We start from the raw sequence: 21,886 nt of genomic DNA on the forward strand, positions 1-21,886 counted from the left end.
CCCTTTTATCACATCTGGTGTACCTCTAGTACCACACAGCTTCTGACAGATCCAGCCAGGAATCTCATCACGTGAAATCTAGTCCACACACTCACTCATCAAGACACACGCACCCGGAGACTAATCATCAGGGTTACTGCTTTCGCATGTCCATGACCGTGGACACGATTATTCAAATAGATTACACTCTGAAGAGGTTGTACATACCCATGCGATATGCTCAGCCTCCAACCGTTACAAGCGAATGAGCGAATCATACCGAGATCCTCCAAACACCTTCCCTGCCGGGTTTTTCTATGAGACACCCCAAGTACCAGAGACCATGTTCAGAATACCAGATTGGCTATGCCGTGTCTCGAAATATTCAACAGAGGGCCAGATGGACACTTGGTTTCTCATTGCTCCCCAGCTACCTAGTATTATGCCCAACCCAGTCTGGTGATAGAAGAATCAAGTCCTGCCCATTTAGGACGTATAGTTGCACGGGGGTGGCTAAGCATGACGGCACAATAACTCGGTCCTTAATCGGCCAGAGCAGGTATCTTCTGGCAATGAGCACTACAAAGGTGACTCAAGCCCCTTAGAGCATCCTCGTCCAGAGTACTACTCCACCTACCCCCGCCAAAACGGTTTTCACCTATTTTTACACATCTCCCACCATATCCCACACGATGTCATGGATTTCACATCCATCACGGAATTCATAACCATCAAGGATTCATGGTATATGAGTTATCATTGATAACAGTAAATCTTATCTCTGAGAAGAAGTGTTTTTCAAAGAGACGTCTCCGAGGAGACGTACTCCATCCTAAGCATGCTAGATATCAAGGCGTCGCCCATCGTTAATATATTTAACGACAGGTATTCCTAGGGTGATATGTTTTCTGGATGATGACATGTAAGGTATGGCGGTGTGGATAGGATTAACTACTACAAGTAGTTTGAAAGAAAATGCAATATATATAGCACATGCGATAATAAGTCTAGTTTTAGTTGATCATGTATATTATTTGAAAACCATATATCAGTATGATCAAGGAGATAGGACTTGCCTTTATGAAGGTCAATTCACAATTGGTCTTGTCGTTCAAGCATCCTAGATTCATCATCATCGAACCTCGCCTTCAGTTCCTTCCTCGCGTTCTTGATTTAGCTCCTTGACTTCAAGCCTAAGCAGATTAATGACAAAAAGTGCATAGCGACTAAGCAAATGAACACCAGAATAAAACCAAGAAATACCAAAGCGGAAGAAGAACGACGGAGAAAACGACGAAAGCTAAACCTAGCGGAAGATGATCAGCAACTCTAAGCAACACGAAGCTAATACAAAGAGAATAACGGGATAATCTAGCAAAGCTAGGTTACGCTGTTAACTTAATTGTTTTACCAACTTAAGAGAAAACCAAACAAATCACGATTAACTAGGTGAATGTTTATTAGTTTAACTGCCGGAACTAGATGACAGTTAGAGATTCTATGTGTAGGTGAGTGCACATATACATGCATGAATGTATGTGTAATACTTATGTCTATATGTATGTGAGCATGTATACATATATACGTAAGTATAACTCTAGGCGATTATCCGTGTTTAAGTGTTGGATTAAATATTCTAATCTATAGCACTAAATATGGTCATTTAGTAATTAATCTTAATTACCTAGTGTTTTTTAATTGCCACACTAATTAAGTTATATTTATTGCTATCATAAAAGCATGCATGCAATTAACTAACTAGGATAATTTATTCTTTGAATATAATTAATTAATTACTAAAAGAGTATTCAATTAATTAATTATCAATGTTAAATTATTCTATCATATTCTATTAACATGTATTTATTTATTTAACCGCTACACGGGTTAATTTATTACCTTAATTGAACTAAGACTGACTTATAACCTATCACAAGAAATAACAATATATTACAACATTGATTGAAAGATTAATCTAAAAATTACCCTTTAATTCTCATCATGATTAATTAACATAAGAAAATTATATCCTAAACGTATTTATGGAATTATCTAACTCAACTTTATTTATTAAAAGACAAAATCTAAATCTAGATCAAACACGACAACACGAATTAAATATCGGATGAGTAAATAAACAAACTCCAAAATTTACAAGATTCGTCTGGAGGATAGATTATGATTTAAGAGGAATATTAGCGAAAGAATCGTTGAAATCGGCGTTAAAACGGAGGAGTTATGGACACCGGAAGATTTGTCAGAAAAATAATCCTGAAAATAGAAAAAAGAGCATTGTGTTGCGGACTTGGTCTATGGGCTGTGGACCGGAGGGAAGCTCTGAATATGGTGCACCGAGAACCGGAGCTGGTGAACTCGGTTCATGGTTCATGGGTCGGTCTGTAGCTTTTGGTCGACCGAGGCCGGCTTGGGTGGCTAGTCCACCATGGACCAGCTCGGGTGGACCGGCCCGTGGGCCCACTCTCCAGATGGAGATAAGGGCATAAGGCCGGCCGGCTGGGGGCTTTTCCCAAGCGGCACAGAGAGAGGCGGAGGAGACCGGGGGGAGGGCGGCGCCGGAGAGAGAAGGTAGAAAGGGAGTGCAGCGAGGGAGGCGCGCCCGGAGAGGAAGGATGCGCCAAAGGAGGAGGTGGCCGGTGGAGCTCAGATTTGGGCTGTGGCGTCGCACGAGGAGACGGCGAAGAGAGAGGAAGGGCTCGGCGGTTGGATGATGGAGGTGCGACGCGGCGGCCTTGAAGGGACGACACAGCGCATGCAGAGGAAGGCTGGCTCGGGCTGGGCTAGCCGGGCGGCGTGGTGCGGCTTGAGGAACATGGCCGGAGGGGGAGACGACCGGCGGCGGCGGTCTCTTCGGCCGAGCGCGGCGGCTCACAGGGAAAGAGAGCGGAGGGAGGCGAGTGCGGAGGGCGGTCGGCCGGAGAGAAGGGAAGCGGAGTGAGGCTCACTAGTGGCGGTGTGTCTGCGAAAGGGAGACGGGGTGATGACGGTAGAAGCCGAGGCAGCATGCGAGCGGGGTCGGCGGTGCGACGCGCACTGTGGCGGCGCAGACAGCGGCGGTGCGCGGCGCAGACCAACGGCTCAAGGGCGCGCGCGGGCGACGTGGACCGGCGACACGACGCAGCTTCGTGTGGGGGCGGGGCGCGGGACAACGCGGCGGAGCAGCGGCGCAACCGAGCGACGCAAGAGGACGGCGCGAGGGCGGCACGTGCGGTGCAGGAGGCGGCCGGGCGGCGGCGCAACGCGGCGTGCGCGGGCGGCGTGGAGGAGTGGCTGCTGGTCGTGGCGAGTGGGTGCGTTTGGCGGCCAGCGGCGCGGGACGACGGCACGGGTCGGCTGTGATGGTGCGGCGGCTGGCCACAGTGCGAGGGAAGGCACGGCGGCGCAGGAGGAACAGAACGGCGCCGGTGTGCTGCTGCTGGGCTTGTGCGTGTTCATGTGTATGCTGAGATGTGTATGCCTGTGTGTGCGGCGTGGTTCTTTTGCAGGGGCAGAGCTCGGTTGTGAGGTATGCATGTTTATGTGTATGTGTGATCGGGCTTGTGCATGCTCGTTTGTATGCTGTGAGTGGTGGTTGCTTGTCTGGGAAGGGAGATGGCGGAAGAGAAGATTGGTTTGCCATCCGGTTGAAAAGATCAGAGCAAGCATGGGCACAGGGAGGTGCTAGCCGGTGAATTATCAGAAGAAAGGCATGGGAGAAGGAAGGAGAGCAGGGCATGGGAGAGTATCGGCATGAGAAAGAAAGAGAGAGAGTGTGAAAAGATCTGAGGAGAGATGAGAGAGAATGTGAGATATTTGTGATAAACTAATTTGATGTATGTGAATTGTAATTGTATTTGCAAAGGATTTGAATTGGTAATTAGATTTGGGAAGATTCAAATTGAAATTGAATGATTCAATTTGAATGCAATCGAATCGAAATGGATTTGTGATAATTCAAATGAATGTATGTGGATTGGATTGGGATAGTGATGATTGTGCAGAATGACTTGGAATTGAATTGGATCTAGATAAATCAATGATTCGAATTGTATTTGAATGCAATTCGACTAGGATTTAGATGAATATGGATTTGAGATAGGATTTGATACTAATTCAAATAGGTTTATTTGAATTAGGATTTGGATATGAAATGGAGTTTGGTATTCATTCAAATACGGGTATTTGAATTAGGAATAATATTTGAACTGGAAGCATTGGGATTTGGATTAGGAAATTGCTGAAAGGAACTTAAATGGATTCGAATTTGAGAGAACTTTAACTTCCAATCGCCACACAAAGAACCATAAAAGCAAACAAACGACCAATACATATGACCGCAATGATTTATTTAGAAATTAATTTAGTGCTCTTTTGAATACTTAGCCAAAATAATATATTTGAATATATACATCAAATATATAATTTCTCGATTTTATAATGGTTTAATAATTAGAAAAAGTTTTAATTTGGAGCGAATTTTGCTATATCTTTATATGCTAAAATTCAGGGTGTTACAAATATTCTATTACCCTTTTCTTGAGTGATGCACTTCATCAAGATTCTGTTACTCCCCTTTCGATAGAGCTTGTCATCTACCAAAACGTAGGGCTTAGATTTACGAGCAATTTTCTCTATAGAAGCATCATCATCAGGGATGTCTCGACCCTCGAGGTAGGCTTGGTATGGAGTCATCCAAGTCGGGTTGCGTTCGAGTAGTGCAGCATCCATGTCTGCGGGTTCTGCCTCACAGACATGACCAGACTGCTAGTTGGGTTGGGCAGCATCCGTTCGCCGAACTATCGGGATAGATAGTTTAAGGAGCTTTTCAACAAAGACCCATATGTGTACCGGTGCTCTAGAAGAAGCGAGTATAGCAAGTTCATCTGCACCAGAGTTATCACTCTTTCTGATATGCGTCACTTTTAGCCCTTCAAACTTTTTCTCAAGCTTTCGTACCTCGAGTATGTAAGCCGCCATGTTATCGTCCAAGCACTGGTACTCCTTTTAAACTTGGTTTACGATTAGCTATGAGTCCCCTTTCACAAGAAGTCATTTAATCCCAAGCGATGTAGCTATGCGGAGCCCATTTACCAGTCCGTCATTAACTGCAACATTATTAAAGGCTTTAAAGTCTAACTGAACAACGTACCTGAGTTCGTCGCCCATTAGAGATTTTAGCACAGTGCTAGCCCCTAAGCCCTAGAGCGTGAGTGATCCATCGAAAAAGAGCGTTCAGTGATCTTCGACCATATTTGGCTTTTTTTCCTCAACGCTTGTCCATTCGGCGATGAAATCTGCTAACACTCCGGATTTCACGCTTGTGTGTGGTGTGTAGCTTACGTCGAACTCATTTAGTTCTACCGCCCATTGCACGATTCGTCCAGTAGCTTCCCAATTGTGTATTACATCCTTCAACGGATATGTCGTTAAGACCGTGATCATGTGCGCTTAAAAGTAGTGTCGTAATTTCCAGGAAGATATCCAGACTACATATATCAACTTCTGTACTTGCGGGTATCGTAGCTTAGCATCGTGTAGAACCTCGCTCACATAATAAACAGGTTTTGGGACCTTGGCATTTTTCTTGGGGCATTCCCGTTCGACCGCCAGTATCGTGCTTACGACTTGTGGGGTAGCTGCAATATACAAAAAGAGCTCGTCTTTCTCGTTAGGCGGTTTAAGAATCAATGGGGGAAGATAAGTACCTTTTTAAGTCCTGGAAGGCACGTTCCGCTTCCTCTATCCACTTGAATCAGTCTTGTTTCTTCAACAACCTGAAGAAGGCATTCCTCGCTCGCCCATCCTAGAGATGAATCAACTAAGAGTAGCGATGCAACCTGTCAGTTTCTGAACCTCCTTCAGTGTTCGAGGTGACCGCATCTGGTCGATAGCTTCAATTTTGCATAGGTTGGCCTCAATGCCTCGACTTGACACTAGGATGCCGAGAAGCTTGCCGGTCGGCACACCGAACTTGCACTTTTTGGAGTTGAGCATCATGTGATACTTCTTGAGGTTGTCGAATGTTTCCGAGAGATCATCAATCAATGTGTTTCTGGTTTTTGACTTGACTACGACATCATCGACGTATGCTTCTACATTCCGCCCGATTTGGGGTTGTAGGCAGTTTTGGATATACCTTTGATATATAGCACCAGCGTTTTTTAAACCAAAAGGCATCTTTACATAACAAAAATACACCGAAAGGAGTAGTAAAAGCTGTTTTCTCCTCATCCTCTAATCTCATGCTAATTTGTTGATACCCTGAATAGGCTTCAAAGACATGGGCTTCATTTTTTTAGCTTCTTATTACCTACGGGAGTCCCACTGCCGTTAGCACCTTTTTTAGTACTCCTTGAGCTAATCTCTCATTGTTTTCGTGCATTAAGCTCAGGAATACGTTTATTTGCTAATATGATGGCCGGCATCTAAAAAACATAGCAATTTGTAGCCTACCGTAGAGTCGGCGATCTAGTCGATGCGCGGGAGAGGAAAAGGATCCTTGGGGCAAGCTTTATTGAGATCGGTGAAGTCGACGCACATTCTCCATCTGCCATTGGCCTTCTTGACGAGGACGGGAGTTGCGAGCCATGTAGGAACGGGATTTGTGAGCCATGTAAGCCCGCATTTAGGAGTTTATCGACCTCCTCCTGGATGGCCTGCTTCTTATCTTCCTCAAATCTTCACTGCCTCTGCACCACAGGTTTGGCGCCGGGTTTAACAGCTAGTCGATGCTCGATCACCTCCCTAGGGACCCCGGGCATATCGAACGGTTGCCATGCGAATACGTCTTCGTTTGCCTGGAGGAAGGTGACAAGCTCGAGTTCCTATTTGGGGTTAAGATTGGTCCCGATCTTAACCATCTTAGATGGTTCAGACGGGTCAAGGGGCACTGCCTTGACACAACCACCAGTCTTCTTGTCGTTGACCCCATCGTTGATCTTGCCTCTGGCATCGTCGGACTCAGAGGTGCTAGCAAGACTTACGAGCCTGGAGTTTTTGGCCTCGACGACATCTTGGTGCCTTTGACACTTAGAATTTACGTCCTTAGGGATGATAGCCACTCGACCGAAGTGTTCAACCATATCCAGGCTTTGCTTATCGCATTTGACCGCTGCGCGCTGATCCCCTTTAACTATAATGGCCCCCTTAGGACCTAGGATCTTGAGCATTTGGTAGGCATAGTGAACCACCACCATGAACTTGCCCAACATTTGGTGGCCTAGAATCACATTGTACGCTGTCTCGAAGTCCGCAATATCGAAGGTTAGCTTTTCTTTGCGGAAATTATCAGGTGCGCCAAACGTGGCCGGTAGCTCGATTTGATCGAGAGGCATGGTCGATGAGTTAGGAGTTATGCCGTGGAAAGGCTCGACTCCTATTTTAAGCTCAGATCTCTAAATTCCCATCTTGTCCAAGGTTTTGGAGAAAATAAGGTTGAGTGAACTACCACCATCGACAAGAGTTCTGGAAACTTTGATGTTGAGTATGGTCGGCTGAACCACGACCAGGTATCAACCAGGATGTGGTATCGTGACCAGATGATCGGTTTGACCAAAGGTGATCGACTGTTCCAACCACCTGACATACCGAGTGGGCCCAGTTAGGGCCAAGTTGACTTCTCACTCGACTGCCTTGTACTACCTTTTGGACTCGTACGTGGCGGATCCTCCGAAGATGTGCGCCAAGCTATGGTCTGCCTCATGGAATTGGGCCTCGCTGCCCTCAACATTTGACTTAGCCTGTTTATTGCTACGCTCAGCGTTCGCCTTGATCTTTTTGTCAAGCTTCTTCTTGAACACATAGCACTCGTCGAAGTCATGCTGGTTACTCCGATGGATGGGACACCACTTCCCGCCACCTCGACTGAGGCTTTTGTTGTCTCCAGTGTTGCGTGATTTGTTCCTGTCAATCGCAACTATAGTCGTATGGGTCCCTTGCACTTGTCACCGGGTTTGGTTTTCTTTCCTCCACTCTTCGAGGACTCGAGTTTGTCCTTGCTAGATTGAAGGTTTTTAACGCGCACCTGCGCTTCTGCTCATTTTGTGCACTTGTTAGCTAACTCGAAAAGCTCTTTGACTGTACGGATCTTTCGAGTAGCCATCTTTTTGCGTAAATCTGTGTCCTGAACACCTCATTTGAAAGTGATGATTATTGACTCATCGGAGATGTCAGGGATCGTGTTACGCTTGTCGCTGAACCGGCAGATAAAATCTCAAAGAGATTCATTATTGCCTTGGTGTAGCTGGTGGAGATCGTTCTCCGTTTCTGGGTGCTCGAATGTGCCTTGGAAATTGCCTATGAAATGAGCCTTGAGTTCTACCCATGAACTAATCAAGTTGGGCGGCAAAACTAGGACCTTGCGGGTCCACCGAGGGCGGTTAATAGGTAATTGGCCATTACTTGATTATTACCACTGGCTACTCGAATAACATTGGTGTAGATCTGCAACCACTCATTGGGATTGATTTTGCCGTCATATTTCTGGATCGGGCCCACTTTGAACTTCTCGGGCCACAGAATTGACCAAAGTTCATGTACGAAAGCCTTGCAGCCTCCGTCGAACTCATCAGGAGGAGGTGGGGGGGGGGACTTTCATGCCCGCCTCTTCGAGCAGGGGAGTCATGTCTACCATGCCATCATGTAGATCTGCGGTCATAGTAGCAGCAATCATCTTCACAGTATTCTTCACGGTGGTTTTTGATCACCGTTTGTAGATCATGCCGATTGCGAGGAATACGATTCCTCAGGTCTTCTTGATTTCCGCACCTATGGACGGGGCAATTACAATTTGGCCCACATTGTCGTGTTCGAGCTCGACCACATGAGCTTCCCGTCTAATATTCCCCTACTCGAGAGCGTTCCCGCCCATGGCTCCTCGAGCTGGGATCGTACAGACTAGGGGGCCTAGAATTGCTGGGATTATTTGCTCGAGCAATTTGGATCTAAGCTGCATCGAGTAAGGTCATGACTTGATTGACCATAGGAGTTAGCGGATTCACCGGATTTAACTCTGGAAGGGATCGAAGGATTATATGCGCTCCTTGTATGTTAGCGTTCAAAGTATTGAACATGTCGTTACCAAGGCTCTGTGGCGGTCAAGCCAATGATGCTTCATGGTTACAGTTCAGAGGGAGATTCTCTCTCGAGCCGTGAGTCGTCACAGGCAGAGGCGTACCCACCGGAAGTCGCTGGGAGAGGCCAGGAAGCATCTGTTCTCCCGTGGTCCGCCAGTGAAGGGTCGTGTCGGGTGCACGCAAGACTCCAGCTGCTGATGTTTCTGGTGGTAACTCAGCGCCGGTACCGTTGGGGGCGACAACTATCGCCGGATCTTTGGGAATTTTTATGTCGTGGTTGACTACGGCCTCTGGATCTATCGCCATTAGGTCAGTCATTGGGGGGTCGTTGCTTCTAGCCATATACACGAATTGATCTATTCGGTTGCTCTGGCTAGTGTTAGAATCACCATCACCACCCTCGTCGCTGTCGGTGTCTATGTAGTGGAGAACATTAGGCTCCGCGGGATCCCACTCGAGATGTCCCACCTCACGGTATGCATCCACTGGTCTGGATTCGAGGTTATTGGTATGGATCAATCCACCTTGGTCGTCCCAACAGAAAACCATGGTTCTGAAGATGATCTCCGAGTCGATGAGAGGGGACTCAAAGTTGTCCGCCGTCTACTCGAAGTGGTCGTAGAAGCCGTCGTCGGAGAATCTGATGTAAACGTGAGCCCGAGACATGATTAATCATGTAAAGTAGAAGAAGGCCCCTACCCGGCGCGCCAACTGTCGATGATTAGTTCCTGATAATGTATCCGTAAATTGACTGGGTACCTTCGAGTGCAGGGATTAATCACGAGACAGGACAATCGATGTATATAGGTTCGGGCCTTTGATTGGAGTAATACCCTACGTCCTATGAGGATGTTACTGTCGTATATTGATTATCTCGAATACAAGTAATGGGGCTAAATCTATTATAGAGAGTCTACCATATCTGATCTAACCTAAAGCTAAGGTCGCCTAGTGCCTTCTCTGCTAGGGTCTTGATGCTTGCCCCGAGTTCTCTCTTCCTGTGTTTTCCTTGTGTGTTGTTCTTCTCCTTCTTTCCCCCTAGTCTTTTCGGCTTATATAGGGGTGAAGTACCGACTCCTATTCAGCCATAGTTGATAGGGAATTATCTTCCTTGACGTCCAAGTAGATAAATCTGTTTTGAGTACTAATCATATTAGGTAGCTAATCGAAACCTTCTTGATATGTACTTCCGTGATTCCGGGTGTATTAGGTACTGTTGATTCGGTTCTGTGATATCTACAGCTTCTTAATACGTGTTGTACATACCTATTCATATATGATATATTCCTTATGCGTATATACCCATAGTTAAATATTCGACAGTACCACAAGCCTCGAGTTCAAGGACACAGGCCTCCAATCCTCCTGCTTGGAAAATTTTACTAGCATCATAAAGCACTTAGCTACTTGTACAATTGCTTGTCCTCTCCTTTGCCCTTTTCCATCACAAAGCAAAGAGGAATGCAGTGGAATTTGTAACAATATGAATGGTTAAATGAAATGGATGCCTTTCTCGTGCACGGTAGTAGGTTGTCCCGGAATTTTTCTGATAAAATGCAAGCAAATCTTGTGACCTGCTGTCTGTGACTGCTTGTGCATATGGTGCTTATAGCGAGCTGCCTCTTGCTGGCTACTGCTTTGCAAGCCACTATTTATTGACGCTAATTTGGCCGCTCCTGGCGCTTGTCCGTCCGGGAAATACACAAATGCAATACACACAAATGCAATGTGCAAGTTGGAAGACGATGATATTGTTAGTTGGCTGAACCAAGCTAGACGGCGATGAAATCACTAGTTGACTCACCGAAGCTAAGACGCCCCTTCCTATCACTAATAACATGCCCTAGAAGGTTATCTATAGGTTTCAGTCGTGCCTTGGCCTTCATGACTCCATAGCTCCTCTCTCCTCTCTCCTCTCCACAGAGCGCAACAAAATGACACCCATCGAAAAGCCAATCTTTTGGGTTGCAGACACCCCCTATGGAATACTTCACCAACCATCATGTTGAGGCCTTTACATTAGGGTAAATGTGACCAAGACTGTTCCCTTTTACTTGCTGCAAAAATGTGGTCATGTGAAATGAGTACAAAGTGTTTTTTACAACACCGTTGCAGTGCGCAATTAGTCGATATTAACCGTGCAGAACCAATGACATCACCTTCTGGGAAACTTTATTACTAGCCTTTTTCAAGTACCTGTTGCTCATGAATACCCGTACAAGGGTTCGAAGACCATGCTAAATTAGTAATACAATCTGGCAACAAAAAGCACATCTTCACAATACAACAATGATCGCTCTGTTGTTTCCAACATCTAACAAAAGCAGTTGGATTGGACATAGTCTTGATGAATGCTAGAGGACGGTCTGAGATACACGTGGGGAGAAAATTTTGCAGCATCGCTGAATTAGATGCTTTCCTTCTGCACCTGGAACCATGCGAGCCCTGGCTGACCACATCGTCTTGTCTCAGGGATGGGTACTATTGGCCCCAAAAATATGCGCCATAAGTCGAGTATTATTGTAACAAGCATTGCTGCACCCAAAGCATTAACAGCTACCCTTGATAGGTTCCACTTCTCATCTTTTTCATCGATCCTGAATGACAAATAACAGAGATACACAAAGTTAAAGAAAGGTCATGAGAAATGTTTATTAGACGTATTTTCTATGCCACAGCACTAGATCAAATAATGGGCACGGTTTCTACTTGTCAACAAACGTAAATTATGGGAAGTGCTGGTCTTAATGAGAAGTGTTATTTGTCATGATAATCACAGTGAGATTCCCCTATGCCACCAAGTGATGAATGGGAAGCCGTAAGTTTGACATGCTATGATTTGGTTAGTCAATCTCAGACTAAAGGGAAATAGGAAACCATGCTTAGCAGAAATTTGTTCACAATGACAAAACATGGGGCGACAAAATTCACAAAACTCAAGAAGGTGAATGCCCTACATACATAGCCGAAATGCTGTGCAAATTCATTCTATTTTTGGGTTGAGGGCTATACCCGCTTAGTACAAGTAGATGTTTTGGCAAACTTAAGACCCATAAAGAGAGTCTGACATAGTTATCAAAGGCAAACAGCTTGATAAATAAAGCGCAAACAGAAATAGTAAAGGCAGATATCATTTTCTGAAAGCAATTAGATTTATAGTATTGTAGCAGTACAATTTTCTTAGAAAGGGGGAGTAGATGCATTCAAGTACAGGAAACAGATTAAAGAGGACATCATTTATGGAGCCAGTTGATCATATCTAAATTCTGAGTCAATTATACCTTGAAAACATTGGGAAGCTGACGATGAAGTATATTGCATAAAACAATGATCCTACTTTGTACATTATATCCCGATCGATGAATTCATAGTATGGGAACTGCAAAAGTACACAGAAAACATCAGCCATAAACATGGGAATGTTATTCGAAAAAAAAGAAAAATGGATGCAGACACATATCTACAAACATGAGAAATGAAGCACTTAGCTTCTTCGATAGCATTGTAGAAATGTGAAAAGGAACAACAGTTGTACTTGTTTTCAAAAGTAGACCATCTTAACAAACATATGTTGGAGAATGGGTAGGCTACGCTAGCCTAAAACAAAAAATTTCTACCGTATTCATCTAAAAAACCATGCAAGTAGGAGACTATAAATTGTTACCATTTGACGCGCAATGCAACGGAAGAAGAGTTATAGTAGACCGATCTAAAGTTGTGCGCATCAAACTCCTCGAACAGCTTTTCGATCAGGTCTGCGACCAGGTTCGCGCAGATGGTCACACTCAGCCACCAAACAAATCTATCGCATCCTCGACTAGCTCCGAGTGGTTGTATCACGCTCCGCGACCAGCGCTGAGCAAGTATGTAAACCAGCCAAGTAGGTCCTCGACCAGCTGTGCAGTAACATTAAGATCTACATGTCGAGGAGATTAGCATTGTACTAGCAGTAGCGCATCTACAGTATCCACACGTACTGGACGGAATCGCTGAGCGCTGATGTGCTAGCACCACACGCGCGACTAGGGTTTTAGGAGATTATGTGGAGGGTTACGGCTAGGGTTTTGGAGTGGCTCTTACCCCTCACGCTCCTCCCACGCCTCTCCTTATAAAGAGCTCGCTAATGGGCTCCTACATTAGAAGCACTTTAGAACTCAAACACCTCATAGATCACAATCCAATCAAACCCATGTACTAATTCAATTCGTATGTTTTATTCCAACCCATTAAATGTGTGACCTGTTAGGTTTATATACAAACAGCTACGACTCAGAAACCCTTTCCAAACCAAAATCAATAGCGGTCCCTAGCAGGATATGTTGACTTCCGAGTATACACAAAAAAAAATCGACTGAACCTTAATATACACCTGCACTGATCCCTTTGCCTCACGATACCAGTCGAGTTCAATGCGAGATATATGACACCCTTGTGATAGCTTGACCATTCACTCGATCAAGTAGTGGATTCATCATAATTAACTCTTTAATTATATTGGCATGGTTATACACTTTCTCAATCCAACTACCTCGAGGAGTCCAGAGATATCTCTCGTTATCAAGGAGGGGCAAATTTCATCTTGATCGCTCACACCCACAATATGTTTCATGACAAACCTGAAAGCTATGTTTATGACTACCCAGTTACGGAGTAGTGTTTGATAGCTTCAAAGTACGTCACTACACATTCTGGGAATCGATGACGATCTCAGGTTTAAGGATTCTGCAGGTACACCATTTAAAATAACAACTGATGACACAAAAATAACAATCCCAGCAATATCTCAAAGTGGGTCTATCCAACATCATGTTGTCTAACATGAATGTCCATATTATTGATTCAATATCTTTATACCTATGAGCCGTGAAACGTGATCATCAATCATACATCCGCTGGTCTTATGAATCATCACAATAATATGTGATCAGGGATAAATTAGAATAACATCATTATATAAATAAAGAGTTCCACGAATAAGTCATATACTTACTAATTAATGTAAATGATAATTATTCTTAGAATAACACATTATTCAGAAGTACATGAACATAGACGTACGATACAATCATCTCTATTATTGCCTCTAGAGCATATCACCTTCAACATACACTGCTTCAACTATAACCAGTAAGAAAATCTATTGGCAGGCAACTCATATTTTCTATATTATATCGATTGTATAATGATCAAAATTACAGATCAGGTTTGAAAATTTACACGAAATTTGGTATGCATAGTTAATTTAAAAGAAACCTGGCTCTTTCATCTTTGACTCATAATTGCAGACATTTTGTTGGTTATCACATTAGCTTCAAGCTATCTTTTTTTTTCACTAGACTAAAAGGATGGATGTCATGCCAAAACAAATTATTAGATGGGTGTTCTCAATAATTGTATACCATTTTTATAAAATAAACTCTATGATTATAGTTACAATGCTCTGATGATAGTAAACCTAGTACTTTTCTTAATACTATGATTTAATTTAAATAGTCAAGTGTTTATTGGAATAATGGTTAAAGGAAACTAGCACATTTCGTTCTCGGAAACGAATTGGAGCTACCACATCATAATTGCAGCTGATGGTACATGCACATGATTTGTCGAGATAATGCGCATTGAAAAACATCAATTATCTACAACTTTATCTGCTATTGCCAAGGTATGTCTAAATATCCTGAACTGTCTACCTGGTCTAGCATGTAAACATTAGCACCGATTTGCATCTTTCCGATGAACTATACAACGGATATGCAACAACACTAATACAAATTGGTGTGCATCAAACTATTTTGTGTAATAAGACATGAATTTATTAATCGTACTATATGAAAGGAAAATTAGTCATACTAGAACTAAAAGGTGGAAAGTGAACTAGAAAATATATGCTCCAACTTACATTTGCAATGGCTAGGGTCTCCAGGTACGCTATGAAGTATGACAGCGCTAAAACCCATGCGGCTTCAAATGACCACCGAACAGACTGTGGTAAGTGAGCTGTAGAGTGATGTAATCTACGAAGTGTCATATTGGATGTCATATGATAGAATAGGAAACAAACATGAGTCAGAAGAAACGTCACATGGGGTACCTGAAACATGAAAGAAATTCATAATAAAAAAATTACAAATAACAAATACAATTACAATCTTTGACTATAGTCCATTGTTTGCATAATAAAAGAATAGACCGAAACACAAAGTTGACCATAGTCCATTGTTTGCACAACGAAATAAATATTCAAATGGTTGCAGAACATGCATGTCAGCTCAGCTATCTAGTTTATATCATCCCTGATTTCGATAAAAAAAAGATTGATGAAAGGATGCATATGAAGTGGGAACTGAAGCGTGCACATTTGTATTATCTGATTCGAATATAAATAAAACGTTCAGAAAAAAATACTAATATAAGTGGACCCCAGTTCTTCTCTTGCAAGCAAGGATTCAAATCTTGATACCAGAGTGGTTCCAAGCAGCGTTAATGACATTTTTTTTGCCATTTACTGGATGGAATGAAACAGGTGCGCAGCAGCTCAAACCTTGTTATAAAAATCTCAATTTATTTAATTAAACTGACTGTCCAAGTACTCCAAATTGAGAGGTGATAGAGGTAACGGATTTTCTCTGTGTTCCACTACCATCCCTTTCTTATAAATAAAATAGTAATAGTAACTTCTCTATTTAACTTTGTCCTAGTAAATCTTAAGAACAGCACCAACAAGATGTTATTGCCTTATTGGTAGTACCTAGTCATCTATGAATATGACACCACGTCAAATTTCGACACATTAAAGTGACCTAAGTTTATTTAGGTTAGAAAATTTTCAGTTTAACTGCTGTCAGGTAGGATTGCAAACACGAAAACCTCTAGTTCTACAGTTACAAGCATGTTCAAACACATGATAACAAATTGCAGTACTTGCAACTGTGCATGTGTCAACAGAGATACCACTGCAACTGAGTGAGAACATTTACATTAATTGTATGCGGTCAGCTATAAGTTCATCAAAATCTTACATTATTCATCCTCCATGATGGAAAAGTATATGACGCGCCAAGAACTGTGAAGAAGTAATGTGTCCAGAAGTAGTTACCAACATAACTAAAAATTATAATCCAAATATTAGCCTGCAATGAAAAGATGTGTCTTGGATTTAGCAAACGATTTTGAAGAAATAAATTAAACCAACAAATCTCACTACCTAAATGAAGTCCATCAACAATTGAGAAGTACTCCCTCCGTCCAATCATACAAGGCATATTTTATTGTGTCTCGGTATTCAAATTGGATTTTGTCCATTGTTTACTCACAAAATATATCGTTTATATCTACAAAACTAATATAGTATGAAAGAATTTTGAAATATGAATCTAGTTGTACAATTTTTATACACTAAACCTACTTATAATTTGACTAATTGTTGGTCAAAATATACAAAGTTCGACTTTCCCGAAATAAAATGTGCCTTGTATTTTTGGATGGAGGGATTAAAACTTTAGTTCCTTGTATTAGTAGATGGCTACAGGATCATTAGAGTAACTGCACACTGAATTCAGCTTATAGACAGTTTTAGAAGTGCCACTTCACCAGAGCAAAATTGGTAATATTCTCAAATATCTATTATTTGGCACCAAATTTTTGCTTCACTAGGTCAAAGTTAAAACTCAACTAAGTTAACTACATCTTATTGTAAAATAACAAAGATAATGTTATGAAATGTTGAACTATTCCATGAAAACATCTATTTTTAGAACATAAATTGTCACACATCACAGAGAAAATAATTACCTTGACCCAGTATCGATCTTTCAAACTTCTAACACTATCTGTCTGACAAATGAAAATACTGATAAATTAGTTTCTGAACAAATGAATTATCTGTACGTTAAGAAGAAAGGTCTGTATTAAATAATCTGAAGAACAAGGCTGTATTTTTAAGAAAAAAATGAATGGCAGAATATTTAAGGACACCAGCAAAAAGTCATACGCCAGCTCATTTTTTGATATCCAGAATGATAGCTAGAATGCCAGCTGGAAGTGAAGTAACGGAACGACTGAACAAGGGCCAACAAGGACACACCAAACATGAGATTTGGTATGAATTTTACGAGTCATCCATGAGTTGGCTTCACAAATACACAACAGCGAACCTTTTTGGATACACTGATAAAAAAACTGTAAACAGGTGCTATCAAAGGTGAAAAAGGAGCACACCTAGCGTTTGTCCAGGCACAGGGACCTAGTGTAATTTATGCATGGCATAGGGCTTGTTGCTCATAGACAAGACACGTTACAAGACAGGGAAAAAACAAACAGCTAAAAGGACCCATACTGGCGTGGTCTTCAATCTCATGATCTGCCAACAACAGAGCATCATCTCTCTTATTCATTCTCTCCCCATACCAATCTGCTCCGAATTTAATAGTTTGTTTCCTTCTTGTGCTATCTCATGTAAGAAGGGCTTTGTTGAAATATAATATCCTAGCCCACTGAACACACCAAGACACGCGTCACTCTGGATTCTCAATGTTATGCTTATGTTGTTGCATACTTGGACCAAATATTTCTCCATTGTGCACTTTTTCATCTCACCTAATGGTCCATACCTGATTCTAGTGAGGTGTACTATCCAAATATTGCTCCTTTACTACAAATGGGGCTTACCAGTTACAGCCACCCTCTGAAGAATGACATCAAGCAGATCGTCGCGAGATGATGTGAAGAACAGGAGGGTGCCACTTACCTTCCCTACTAGGAAGAGAGGGATCACGAACGCCGGCACGGTGGACACCAATCCAAGAATTAAGTACTCCAGCTCCGTGAACCTCTGCACATCAAACAAAAATCCAAGAAGCCTTAGATAATTTATTCACCCACTCCAAGAACGCCATATCTCAATCTCCTGGCCACATAAAGGCGTCCGAGGCTCCAAGATCCAATCAATCTTCCAACAACCCGATCAATCAATAACAACGAATGTACCTCTAGATCAGATGGATCGAGTGAGGTACAGGCGATGGAGTGAGTACCTCGTAGAGCTTGAACGGGACGACGACAACGAGGCAGAGCGTGAGCCAGAAGGGCGTGTAGAGCAGGAAGAACGCTTCCCCCCACCGCTTGCTCCCGTCCGCCGCCAGCCACGCGCTCTTCCTCGCCGCGCCACCGCTCCTGGGCTTCCCCGCCGCTGCCGGCCGCCGCACAGCTACAGGAGGAGGAGAGAAGACCCCGGTCAGCCACGTGGAGGGACACCATTAGACCCGGGTGGGAGTCGAACCCACCTGCCATTGGCGGGCTGATTCCGCCGGCCGCTGCCTCTGCTTCGGTTGGCTTGGAGATGCCCCGTATTGTGCCTTCTCGGGGCTACGTGTTAGCGTCGCTGGCTGTGGGTGTGCCGTGGAGTAACGTGCGGGCCGCCGGATCCGGACGCTGCACACCTGATCCTGCAAGCCGCCGAGGTGAGCGCCCTGCGCCCCTGACCCCTTCTCTCACTGACGTATGTGAGGTGGACGCCCTAGCGGGTGCTTCGTGGATTGCTGGATTTGGGGCTTGGGCAGCTGCTACTACGGTCCGTCGGACTGTAGGCACTAATAAAAAAAGTTATTATTGACGCATGATAATTTTTATTAGTAGTGTTATATATGTTATTTTGAATGTGTCACTAATTGTAAACATTAGTGATAGATTTAGACTTGATCTGTTACTGGTGATTGTACATTTATAATATATCAAGTCTAGATCTGTTACTAATGACTGTACATCAATAACAGATCAAGTTTAAAAGGTCCAGGCCTATCACTAATGTGTGTCATTAGTAATAGATTAGGTCTAGATCCGTCACTGATGACTGTACATCAGTGACGGGTGTGTTTAAAAAACAAAAAGGGGAAACTTTTCACACTCAACGAACGAACCCCTGCGGCTTCCCGCGGCTTCTATGGTTGCTCTCACTCAAACCGTGCAAATTATGCGTCCATGCATTTTCTAGGATTCAAACCGGCGATCTCCCACTCGCGCGAAGCTTCCTTACTATCTCACCTCATAGTCTTACCTCATAAATATGTCGAAATTTATTCTTTTAACATTTCCTGCTCGAATGTTTGGACGAATATTTAGACTTCTATGTGGTTTTAAATAAAAAGTTATCAACTACAAAGTTGTACATCTCATCAAGTTCTATAATATTCATATAAAGTTTGTCTCCATCCAACTCTGTATAAAAAAGTTTATAACCAATTCATACAGTGTCTAGTAAAATAGCCATAACTTTTACATAAAAGTCTGATTTCGACGTTTGACCTTTACTTTCGAAGCTAATAAGGAGATACATCCAAAAAAATACAAGTGTTTACATTGTACCTTTCTCGACCACAAAAGGCTCGAAAAACCTTTGACGGGACATCTGAAGTTTTTGTCAAAAATTGATATTATTCAATTTGCCTGAAAATAGATATAGTGTTATATCTGAAAGTTAGTGCTGCATAGAAGTTTCATCAATCCAAGTTACCAAACTTATGATAAAAATATTTGAATTTACAGTTTTTAACTTTATGGCACTCTGTGTGACTTTTTCAATCATTCCTCCTAGTTTTTTTTACACTAGATCCAACAATTTAGTCTATGGTCAAGAATATGGTTTCCTTCGATAGTATTTACACGTTTATTGTGCATCCATATAACTTGAAATAAAAAAATGGTTAACTATAAAGTTGTAGATCTCGTTAGGAGCTATAATTTTTATATATAGTTTGTCTTCATCCATGTCACTCCCTAAAAATCCTAATCTAGGTTAAGCGAGCATAATCACTGTAGGTTTATGTTTTGAGCGACAATGGTCTAGGACTAATTAGAAGTACCCCTAGGTTTTGGAAAATAAGAAGAGAAGGAGAAAGAGGAAAAAAGGAAAAATGGAGATAAGGTTTTCAGCACAAGACCGTCTCTCGCGATCCGACTGAGACCCCTTGCGGTCTGACCATCAGGGTACAGAAGGTTTTGAGCACAAGACCGCCCCTCTCAGTCTAACTAAGACCCCTCGCGATTTGACCGCCAAGGCGCAATGGGTTTTGGTTTAAAGCCCATCAACCGACATTCACTCCTCTCTCTCTTTCATTTCACTCTCACTTGGTCACTTCGCCAAAAGAGAGAGAGAGAGCGGAAGAGATCACCTTGACGTCCCAAACGACCAGAGATTGACAAAGAGGACTCTCCGGAACTTCCCAAGGACTTCTCCCGAGTTCCTCCCCTCTTTCCATCGTCGGAGGCTCTTTTCCCCGAGCTTTCTCTATCTCAAGCCTAATGACCACCTCGAGGCCCGACTCGCAAATCGGAGCTTCCCGAGATGAACCGATTTAATACAAAGCTCCCCTACGCCAAAGTGAGCATCCCCCTACCATTTTTTTCACCGTTTCCGAGCTCTAATCGGTCTCCACCTTGATTTGGTTGAGTTCAACCCTAGCTTTAGATCTTGTTCATGGGGTTTCTCGAGTTTGGTTCGGTGCATGTTGTCCAAACTACCCTAGAAACACTCCACTAGTGTCGCGGGGCATTTTGGTACATTTTGTGTTCAAAGGCATCACCGGTGACCTCGCTGAGGTGGCATTAGCAAGATCTCGTAGTCTAACAGCCAATAGGGCCAGTCTGACCGTGAGACTAAGTCGCTCGAACTGACTCTATAGTCAGGAGTCAGACCACCATCATAGCTGGTCTGATCGGCAGTCCTGGTCAGATCGTCAGATCTTCGGTCTAATCGCCAAATCTTCGGTCTGATCGCTAGACCTACTCAATACCCTTTTTCCCTCTACTCGATTCTGATGGTCTGATCGCCAGACCCCCGGTCTGACCGCCAATCGTCCCGTACCTAGTGAATTTATTATGCCTTAGATAAGGTTCAAACCTTTTGTCTCTTATATCAATGGCTTTCGTTTACGAATGCTTTCGAGACATGACACGTTCCATGTCAATTCACGATCATGCATCATAAGCATATTTCTTTTTCTCATTCGTTGGTTTATTCGGTGCATTCTTGATTGTTTAGAGAGTGACGAGCCAACGGTTTGCATGGTCCAAGCCAACACTAAACCGGAATTTGTGAGCGAAGCGCCGAAGCAACCATGCAAGCATCTAAGCATATTCTTCCTTGTGCTTTGGGTCATGTGATGTCTAAATTTATAAACTATCGCTTTATATATGTTATGCATGTTAACAAGTTAGTGTCGGGTTCTATGGGTAGAACATATGTTGATGCATTGTTCCTACCTTGACATTGATAATATCAGTCCTTGTAGCCTAGGAGTAATCATGTTAATGCTTAACTTAAAAGTATCTGATATGCTTAGCCATGTATAGGTCATCGGTAGAAGTCGAGCTGTGGTTCGACTATTGTTCGCGAGCTTAGGGCTTATTAATGTTCACAAAGTTCATGATTATGTTGGGTTGTATGAGTTATGAGGACGAGACGAGATGTGAGTGGTGCTAGGGGTAGGTCGGGAGAGGAAACCGAATATCATAGACCACTTGCATCGATTAAGCACAATTCGTTGTTGCAGTTGGCTGTAGCACTTTTCCGTACTTACTACGTATCTGCATATGGGATGAATGAGTTTAATACCTTTGTTGTTGTGACCCTTTGGTGTACGAGTCTATGGTATTGTGGGTATAATAGACTTGTAGAGGTATCTAATTTACTCAGGGAGTAGTTTTAGATGACCTCCGCACCTATAGACGCATGTTCAAACGGTTGGACCTTATTGGAAAAGGTTTTCACGAGTACCCCTTGTGTGGACTTTAGTGGGTCACACAAACCGAATGGTTCTCGTGTCATGTGGGTAAAGATGTAC

General features: G+C 43.0%; 1 protein-coding gene across 1 annotated transcript; it reads right to left on the minus strand.

Annotated features, from left to right (window-relative positions):
* Nucleotides 1–11,200: 11,200 nt before the first annotated feature.
* On the minus strand, nt 11,201–18,556 carry LOC133900454 (cycloeucalenol cycloisomerase-like). The gene is made up of 8 exons (XM_062341606.1): nt 18,332–18,556; nt 18,083–18,255; nt 17,797–17,880; nt 16,842–16,883; nt 16,070–16,180; nt 14,950–15,141; nt 12,332–12,429; nt 11,201–11,647 (listed from the first exon to the last, which is right to left on the minus strand). Exons 1-8 carry the CDS (start codon nt 18,336–18,338, stop codon nt 11,458–11,460), a joined length of 897 nt encoding a protein of 298 aa, XP_062197590.1. The 5' UTR covers nt 18,339–18,556; the 3' UTR covers nt 11,201–11,457.
* Between the last annotated feature and the right edge of the window lie 3,330 nt (nt 18,557–21,886).

The sequence above is a fragment of the Phragmites australis genome, chromosome 19 (assembly GCF_958298935.1).
Source record: "Phragmites australis chromosome 19, lpPhrAust1.1, whole genome shotgun sequence".
Classification (NCBI taxonomy): domain Eukaryota; kingdom Viridiplantae; phylum Streptophyta; class Magnoliopsida; order Poales; family Poaceae; genus Phragmites; species Phragmites australis.